This window comes from Zingiber officinale, chromosome 4A (assembly GCF_018446385.1).
Source record: "Zingiber officinale cultivar Zhangliang chromosome 4A, Zo_v1.1, whole genome shotgun sequence".
Classification (NCBI taxonomy): Eukaryota; Viridiplantae; Streptophyta; class Magnoliopsida; order Zingiberales; family Zingiberaceae; genus Zingiber; species Zingiber officinale.
In genome coordinates this window covers 37542044-37552091 of record NC_055992.1, presented here as the reverse complement: position 1 = coordinate 37552091, position 10048 = coordinate 37542044, and the positions used below count along the sequence as shown (strand labels likewise).

At 35.2% G+C, this 10048-nt stretch overlaps 2 protein-coding genes across 2 annotated transcripts; one reads left to right on the top strand and one right to left on the bottom strand.

The window, feature by feature from the left end:
- LOC121969823 (casein kinase II subunit alpha-2) lies at positions 1–8043 on the top strand. The gene is made up of 10 exons (XM_042520083.1): positions 1–218; positions 2286–2415; positions 3946–4140; positions 5177–5334; positions 6099–6189; positions 6304–6369; positions 6820–6902; positions 6977–7040; positions 7173–7241; positions 7631–8043. Exons 1-10 carry the CDS (start codon positions 133–135, stop codon positions 7688–7690), a joined length of 1002 nt encoding a protein of 333 aa, XP_042376017.1. The 5' UTR covers positions 1–132; the 3' UTR covers positions 7691–8043.
- A 585-nt stretch (positions 8044–8628) lies between these two features.
- Positions 8629–9274, bottom strand: LOC121969824 (cytochrome b5-like). Its single transcript, XM_042520084.1, has 2 exons — positions 9106–9274; positions 8629–9032 (listed from the first exon to the last, which is right to left on the bottom strand). The coding sequence occupies exons 1-2, from the start codon at positions 9187–9189 to the stop codon at positions 8685–8687; spliced, it is 432 nt and encodes a 143-aa protein (XP_042376018.1). The 5' UTR covers positions 9190–9274; the 3' UTR covers positions 8629–8684.
- Positions 9275–10048: the final 774 nt, after the last annotated feature.

The following is a 10048-nucleotide window of genomic DNA, read 5'->3' as shown; positions in this document are numbered from 1 at the left end:
CCCTCTGCCTCCTTTTCCACTATCCTCTCGAGCGGCTTCTCTTCTCTTCTCAGCGTTCCGCTCTCACGGCTCAAGCTCTCGCTTGCATCTGGCCGCTGTGATCGGCTGGATCTCGCGGGAGGAGGCTCTGTCATGTCGAAATCCCGGGTGTATGCCGATGTAAATGTTCTCCGGCCCAAGGAATACTGGGATTACGAGTCGCTCACTGTTCAGTGGGGGTAAGAGTTCCTCTTCCCGAACCCTAGCTCTCGATTGTGGTTTAGTCTCATCGATCCTATTTAGATTCCATATTTCTCGATGATGTACACATTAGGATCAGTGATCCATTAGCTATGTGTCGATTTACTTCTATCGTGCCTTGGGGATGGATTAGTTTGTTTATTTCCCCATTTATGTCGATTTTAGGTTATCTATGAGTGACAAATGGGCTATCGGAGCCTCCGTTGAGGTTTTCAGGGATCTCGAAATAGAAATTTAAGAATATCGTATTGGAAAATGTTCCCGGCATGTCTGATTTCAATACATATTTATGAGACTAACCAGTGGTGGCAAATCTTGGCACTCTAGTTGAACATCTATGCTTCTGTATCAACTTCTTTTGATTCATCCTTTGTTTGGTGCTTGCATATTTTGCAATTATTTCTTGCAAGCATTGGCTATATGTTTTCCTGAGATCACATTTTTTTCTTTTGTTATGAATCAAACAATATATCTTCATGGAAAAGTTTTCACCATAAAATACCACTTTTATGAGCTTTCAACGAATCCTTCACAAGAACTATCACTGATAGATGTGGTTGAATCTTCAAAGACCTTGTTTCCACTTTAGTTAGCCTTTGGGTACCTTCACATATTATGCATACCAATTTTCTGCTTATTCTCTTGTAGTAGAGGCTGCCAAATTAGTCTGTTATTGTTTTAGGATCTGCTCTATGTGCTTGTAGTCGTGGTTTTAAATACCATTTTGTGCCAGTTAGCATAGGAAGAACATCTTGATCCACTTGTTTATGGGCATGCGAGAGGCATTGAAACCCTTGGTATGTGAGCAAATGAGTGGAACTTAGTGACTTCATTGCAAGAAACTCCAAATTGTTTGTCGCAAGAAACTTCGAATTGAGAGCTCATCCTTCACCCGAGAAGCTCAAATCATTCATCTTTTGCCGCAAGAAGCTCAGTGGCAACTTCTCCTCCTTTGCATTGAACCCTAGTTAAACTTCCTCCTCCTCCTATCATCTACTTGCGAGGGGGATGTTGAGGCATGTCAGGACTTGCATTTCTGCAACACCAGTGATGCCTCCTTCAAGTAAGCTTCCTCCTCCACTTTTTCTTCCTCCTCCTCCTCCTCCTCCTCCATGCTCTTCTTTCCCTCTTCCTCCTTGTCGAATCAACCGACAAGATTTGCGGGCATGACCAAAATGTCCCAAAAGTTTCATCCTGGCCGGGAACTACTAGGAATGAGATTTTAAAGCTTGCTTCTAGTATCTATTAAATTTTTTCATGTTGGTAACATCATTTTCTTAAAGTTGTTCATGTTTACGTATGCATCTGCATGTTCAATGTTTCATCCAATAAGCACATTATTTTAGTCTTTAATTGGGATCACCAGACCAACTTGGTTCATTACTTCATCCACCATTATAAATCTATGAGAAAATGATTAATCTAATACATTAATTCAGTCCAATTATAAAAAATCAACAAAATTAGTAGGAAATCCTTTGAAAAAGACATTGATCAGTGAAATATTCATTTGATGGTTTAAAACCAAAGAGTTTAGAATTCAACTAAATTTGACACAAGTTTAAACCTTTGAGTTCTAATGAAATTTTAATTTTAGGAAAGGAGAAAATCTAGTTAACTTTTTCTTTGTAAAAGAGATTCAAGAATCATTGCTTAACTCTGTTGATGAGAGGTACAATTATGATATCTATCAGAAGATTGTCCGCTATATCTGAAGCTTTTCTCATATGCATTGCATTAGTGTATAATGCTAATTGTTAGAGATTTAGATCATATGTGAGGTAAAAATTATGATCTTAACCATCTAATTAACTTTAGGAAATTTTCATTTTGGCATAGTTATTGAAAAATAATATAATTTTTATAATTGACAATTAAAAATAAATTAATTATTTTAATGGTTATCATATATTTGCTTGTGGATTATATATGCATTATGCAGTGACAATAATGGAACATTTACCAATAAGAAAAAGATGCTGTACTTTTTATTTCACTTGAAAATGAAGAACTATGCTTTACTAGGCACTAAAATTTTTTTTCAGGAATCAAGATGATTATGAGGTTGTGCGGAAAGTTGGAAGAGGAAAGTACAGTGAGGTCTTTGAAGGTATAAATGTAACAAATAATGAGAAGTGCATTATCAAGATCTTAAAGCCCGTGAAGAAAAAGAAGGTAAACTGTCATTTAGTGTGCTAACTTTTTTTTTATCATCTATAATTTCAAATTTCTTTTTATATTTGAAGACACTTTTAGGGTTAAAGTAAACCTATATTTACTTTTTAAAAATATCATCTTTTGTTTCTCCCCGACTGATTGTTAAAAAAAAAAAATACATGGATGCTTAATAAGGTGATTATACATTATCAGATTCTAATGCATGTCTGGATTTAGGTTTAACAAATTATGATGGAGAGGGATGGCAGCATGTAGGGTAGTCATCACATATGTTACTGAAACTCATGTATGAGTATCCAACATGAGGGTAGATCCAAGTGTTTGATATGGTTGTTTCCTAAAGTACACATGATCAAATAGAAAAAAGTCAGATAGACCACTTGGAGTGTTGGTGTTCCATTGATGAACATAGGGGGTAGATGAAGAATCAAGGATAAGAGTCACTTTGTTTCAGTTTGGCTAGGAGCTTGATTAATTATCCACCCTTTTAAACATGATGCACATCTTTATTCTACTGGAATCAGCACGTACTTACTGGAATCAACATGTACCTGTGATTGAACCAAATTCAATCTAGATTAATATCTGATTTATATATATTTAGTATCAATATCCTATTTTTTTTTTAAATTGATTACTAGGTATTCAAGCTTAAGTGGTTAGTTAGGTGCAGCTACTAAAAAATTTCTATCCTCGCAATTTAGAATAGAAATTAAACCTCCATGTCTATAGTGATATTGTATGATAATTAAGTTTGAAAAGCTTGAACTACATTGTCTAAATGTATCTTCTTGAAAATATTTCCTGAAGCAATTGTGCTTGGCACCCCAACATCAATCCTTTCGACTTGCAGTATGCATGATCTGGAGAAAGACGGTCAACATGATTGCTTTAGAACTCATATAAAGATAATTGAATCATTAATATGTAAAATAATGCTTCTCATTATAATTCTTTTCCCTTCAACTTCCTGCCTTTCTAATCTGTCATTCTCCATTTTACATATTTTGTTTAAAAACAATTGTTTACTGTTCATAAAAATGATACAAAATTGGATAGTAGCATAATCACCCATGTCCTCTTCATTTTTCATATTTCCCTGTTGTTTAGAGATGGTCTTACCTCCTGGAGAACAACTAAATTTGAATATATATTTTTCAACTATTCTTTTCTTAGTAAACCATCCATTGTCACAAAAACAAATTAGATTATTATGGACTGTCTTTGTGTACCTGTATTCTCTATAAATTCTGTAAAAGGTTGACTTCAGTATTCTCTGTTTTCTCTCTTGGTCACAATGGCTGGCTAATTATTAAACTTTTCGTGGACTATGTTGTGAAGATCACTATTGAGGAATCTTTCTCAATTTCTTGTCTTTTTTCATATTTTATTACATTTTGATGTTGTGTGTTTTTTTTAAGAATAGTTATTGTTTCTCAGTTTTTGTGATAACAAAAACTTGTGCCTGAACTGATTTTTTTGTATTTTTCCTTGCAAAAAATGATTGTTGTTTCCTCTTGCATGCAGATAAAGAGAGAAATTAAAATCCTTCAGAACCTTTGTGGTGGTCCAAATGTTGTAAAACTGTATGACATTGTTAGGGATCAACACTCGAAAACTCCAAGCTTGATATTTGAATATGTCAACAGTACGGACTTCAAAGTGTTATATCCTACATTGACAGATTATGACATACGATACTATATTTATGAACTACTCAAGGTTCACTTCTTGTGATATATGACTTCCTTACATATTCTGGTTTTACATGTTTTTAGATGAAAGATATTATATGTTTCTCTTGTATTGGCGTTTCCCGGTAACAATTTATGATGGCCAAGATAAACAATGCATTTTGTAGGTCATAAGTAAATGTAGATATCTGATAAGTGATTTAATAGGATACATATTTATTGTGACAGTGGTGGTTAGGTTTGGCATTTGACTTTGGAGACAGGCACTCTACCACTAATTTGTTTCCCATGAAAAAGGATTATAATTTGATTTGTTTCTGGAAGGGGAACTCGTAGAATTTCTCTTATAGTCAAGAGGTCATTATCATCGACTTTTGTATTTGGGGTTGGCTCATTGGATTAAGAGGTACATGGAAGGGAATGGGAATTGAATATGTATGAACCATTAGGATTTGGAACATTATGTGTGTCAATTTAAAAATACTTGTTGAAGGGAAGGCATTAGGTCCTCACCTAGTACTTAGGTATCAAAAAATGCCTATAATGCACTTCCCTGGATGATAACCAGTGGACAATATTTGGGCCTTCTCATGAATATGATTGTCTTCATCTGTGATATCATTAGTTATTGGGTATGTGCCAAATGCATTATTATATTTAGAAAAGCCATGATATGTTATTCCTTTAAATCATAAATATAACCTTTATGATAATACGTTGTAGCTACTTCTGTTGCATCTAATTTGCATAGAAGGAAATGTTGCTTATTTCCAAAGTGTGTTCACATGTTTGTGCTATTTATATAAGATTCAACATTCTCTGTATTGTTAATCTCTCTGGATACTGGACTTCATAAATGTATGAGCTAACTAAATAGAAAGTTATTGGTCCTCATCTTATGACATGGTTGGTGCGCTAGTTTTCTTTTGATTTAAGATAGGTCTTTGCTTGCTTCATTAGAGTATTTGAGGATATGAATCAATAGTAGAGAAGGTATTTGAGGATATGAATTGATTGTAGATAGGTATTTGCTCTTCTTTACCTCTAACTCCCTGCGCTTCTAGGCTCTAGATTACTGCCATTCCCAGGGAATTATGCATCGAGATGTCAAACCTCATAATGTTATGATAGACCATGAGCTACGGAAGCTCCGGTTGATCGACTGGGGACTTGCGGAGTTCTACCATCCTGGCAAGGAGTACAATGTTCGTGTAGCTTCAAGGTATATCATGCAGTGGACTGAATTTTTCAATTGTTTATTGTTGGATATCTTGAGATAATCCCATATAATATTCAATTATTTGAATGAGTGATGAACAAGCTACATTTTTTAATAGATTAATGTTGGTCTTTTCAAAATTTGGATCAGTACAATGATGTATGTTTCTGACTTGATTAGCCACATGGTTATAAAAAGGAGCTGCCAAACTCCTATTTGGTCGGTTTGACATATTTGAAAGGGGGGGTCGCATGGGGTATGCATCCCACATATGTTTGAAAAAAAAATCCTATTTGTTTAATTTGAACCTTTATGGATCTAACTAAATTGATTTTAAATACCAAATTACCCTATTGTGTAGCTTGTAAATTCACTTAAACATATTCTTATTTTGCACTTGACACGCACTTCATACAGATTTTTTTTTTTTTTTTGATACTTCCATTGCATATGTTCCTTACTATGTATACATTGAGGAAAAATGACAGGCAAACTCTGATAAGGGAATTGTTATAATTGTAAATTTATGTCATGGCCATTTTTTTAAAGTAAAACTTGGTCTATTTCCAGATATTTGATTTTCCATTGAAGCTGTATTATCATTTTTTGTTAATTCTTGTAACAGCTTCAGCAAACTGTCTGAAGTCCAGTGTTATTATTTTATGTGCATTTGTTTAAATAGTCATGAATTCTATTTTATTAGATATGCCAAACCGTCATGTACTCTCTGTAATGGAAGTTTAATTGTTGATGTGGTTGGTATGCAGATATTTCAAGGGTCCTGAGCTCCTGGTCGATTTGCAAGATTATGACTATTCTTTGGACATGTGGAGTCTGGGTTGCATGTTTGCTGGAATGGTAAGCCTACCTATCGGGGCATTAGTGCACCTTTGAATACTGATTGCCTCTTTATAGACTTCGCAGTATGTTAGTGACGTGTACAATGATGTTAGTTCTGTTGATTGATTTCAGATATTTCGAAAAGAACCTTTCTTCTATGGCCATGACAATCATGATCAACTTGTCAAAATTGCCAAGGTAACAAGTTATATCATCTTTTGCTCCTGCTTTAGATAAAACTAGTTTTTGGTTTACTGGTATCAAAATCAGCACTAAAATTGAAAATTCAAGTAATTTTTTTTTTTAAAATTCATCAACACTGCAAGTTAAGGAATTCACCTAGAAATTAAAAATGGCTAAATCCTGTTAAATTTTGATTATCCATTTAAAATTAATTGAAGATGAGAGGTTAGGTTAGTTAACATATTACATGCTAGTTTTAATTGTACTTTGTATTTATTTTCTATATTTATGTTTTTATGCAATTACAGTATAATAATATGTTATGATTGAATATGAATATAAAATAACAACTTAATTATACACCCACCCACCCACCCATATACACACTGATTGTGGTTATGGTACCTTTGCCATCCATACATTATTTTTGCCGAAGATGTATATTCCATTCATCTGCTTTTCCAGGTTCTTGGTACTGATGAACTAAATGTGTACTTAAACAAGTACCGGCTAGAGCTAGATCCACAGCTTGATGCTCTTGTTGGAAGGTATAAAGTACTTGATGGAATGTTTATAGGCTTTAATATTTCCCAAATTCATATTCTTGCTTTTCATTCCGCAGACACAGCAGGAAACCATGGTCTAAATTCATTAATGCTGACAATCAGCACCTTGTTTCTCCAGAGGTTTCTTTTTGTGCTCACTCAGATTTTACTGAAACAACAACACTTACCTTTTTCAATAATAATTTTGCTAACAATATGCTTTTATTCTTCATAATTACTTGCCTTGTGATGACTGGCTGAAAACTGATCCAGGCAATAGATTTCCTTGATAAACTCCTGCGATATGATCATCAAGATAGACTCACAGCACGAGAAGCAATGGTATTTGAGTTTATGTTTCTTTATGTTTTTGTTTCCTGCAGCACAAATTTATGATTAGAACATCTTTAGTATCTGCAAGGAGTACAATTCTTTCCTCTATAATGATTTGAAAATTTTGGCTCTCTCTAGGTACAAAAAGATAGATAGTATGGAATGTCAGGTTAAGGGATTGTTAGGGTTTTCTCTAAACAAACTTTTTGGTCATCTGTGCTCACTTTGAAGTAGACTTTGGAGATCTTGAAACAAGCAGCCAAATGCTTATCAATGTTTAGTGTTGTAGATGCCCTGAACTCTGGCATGCAAACAATCACAATATGCATATAAATATTCTATGAAATGCCATAAATGTAAGATTTGCTGTGACATGCCCAACATAATAACCTGTGCAGGCGCATCCATATTTTCTCCAAGTGAGGGCAGCAGAGAACAGTAGGATGCGGACCCAGTAAAACGGCAAGTTCAGACGAGTCAAGTTGACATCATCCCGCTTGTAGATTATTCCCCATTATGACACTGCTTTTGGTGCGTCTTTAATCGTTAGCCCCCATAGCATTTGGATGGTGTCGTGTGATTTTTCCCTTCTGTAGCACTCATTATGCAATTATGATGGTGTCTGATTCTGTTCAGAGTCAGAAAAAATGCTAATACGTTGTCATTATGGTGGTGCTTGATTTTGTTCAGCCGGCGAAAAAACCTTGTAGGCAGCATCATGAACAACTTGTCGTCTGTTTGGCTTTGTAACAGTATAGTTGCTGTTGGCAAAACGGAACATAAGTATATAACACAAATATCTTGTTAGCTATCTTAACGATGAAATAAGTAGCCAGCCTTCCAGAACAGCCGAAGCTACAATGGCTGCGCCAAAAAGGTACGGGCAAAATTTAAAAGGGTATCTCCCTTTTTGAATAGCTAAAGCCCTGCTTTTTCTTAATGTATCATCAAAAGAATATTTCGATTTGTGCTTTTTGCTGCCTCAAGTTTATCGCATTGAATTTGTTGAAGTTATTGCATAGGTCCTCTTAGATGTCCACTCGTACATTGATAAAATTCTTAAATTCCATAGTGCATTTTCTCCCCTTGCAACTTGTCTCCATATAAATTTTGTTTTGTCTGCTTGGTTTTGTTGGTGAATTTCTTTTGTTTCTTTGATATACAACTTTGTTCTTTTTTTAGGTGTTTTTAATTTTATTTTCGTGTTTTCTGGAATGATTCTCAAATAAATGCATTTGTCTCGAATCAATTCATTCTCTAACCCTCTCACTCCTGTGATTTTCCTTTTAATTTTTTTTAAAGGAATTGTTCTTGCCTTTGGACCCAACAAGTCTAAGCAGATTGGAAGGTTCAGCCCAGCTATTTATTATTTAGTGCTAGATAAATCACTCAATGGTAGATTGATAGCAACACCTTTATTCAATTAGATAGAAGTTTCCACATGTTCACTTGTCAAACCTCAGCGAGGGATCCAGAGCAGCGATACCAGAAAGCCAAGACAGCAACGGCGGAAGGCACAAACAAGTCAATCAGCCACAAGCGCTTTCTACCCGGAGCCTCCTTTATCACCCTCCCAGTCATCTCATAAACCTTCCCCTCGCTCTTCTCTTTAGCATCAAGGGCACTGTGCTTGTCCTCAAACCCCTGCAGGACGCCCACTTGGTACTTAGCCATTATCTCAGCTGCAGCTTTGCTGTGCCCGACCGCATCAAACCCGGCCGTTGCGTCCTTACCCACCGACTCCATCAGAACCTCTGAGCCCCCTGGGTGGTCTTCCAGGAACCTGGTCACGTCCAACACCTGTGCAATTCGATCACAACTGATGATACTCAACGAAGAAATGCTGCAGGTGAGGGAGAGAGGGACAGCATACCCTGCCATTGATGACGAGCCAGGCATCACGCTTGGTGTTGTGGGGAGCAACCTGGAAGAGCTGGAACACTCTGCTAGCTCCCATGACAGTGGATGGGCAATCCAAGTTGAGGGAGTCACTGAGCCATGGAGAGACTATATAATCTAATATTGTTAGGCGAGAACGTGACATATGATGGTAGTTGAGAATTGAAGTAGGTGTAGCAACAATCAATCATGCATGTGGATTCGTGAAAGAAGGCCGATACTGGAATTAACAAGGCATGGCTAGTGGCTCGCTTCTATGCCGTTTATAATATGGGCCAACTTTAAAGGGTAACTTTTTAAAAGGTTTTTTTTTTTTTCCTTTTCCTTTCAAATCATGGACATTTCATTTTGATTTTTTTTTAAATCAAAAAAGTGCTCCCCCTATAATTACTCAATTGCCCTATAATATTATTCAATATCATTCATATTATTATATCCCGTCTAAATTTCTCACTTAAATTTGAGCTGGTCGAAGCGTTGTAGTAATTATGATTTTATAATTACTAAATATATTATAATAGTCACAATTTAATAGCTGCTATAGTACATATTTAATTTATTCAAAAATATTCAAGTGGCTAAGATTTTATAGATACCACAACTATCATTCATGTTGTAGTTGTTATAACGCGAATTCAATTTGTTCGCCTAACATTTACATTATAGTATGTTACAAAATCATAGCTGCTACAGATTGTATAGCAGCCACGGTTTAGGCGGGAGATAATTAATTATAGAAATTATATTGGAGGATAGTAGAGTAATTGTATATGTTTGAATAGTGGAATGAACGTCTTATTGATTAAAAAAAATTAAAATGGAGTGCTTGATAATTTAGAAAAAAGGCACCATTTTAATTTTTGCCAAGGTAGATTGAATTTTTTTTAATATTTATATATTGATTTTGGATTCCTTGT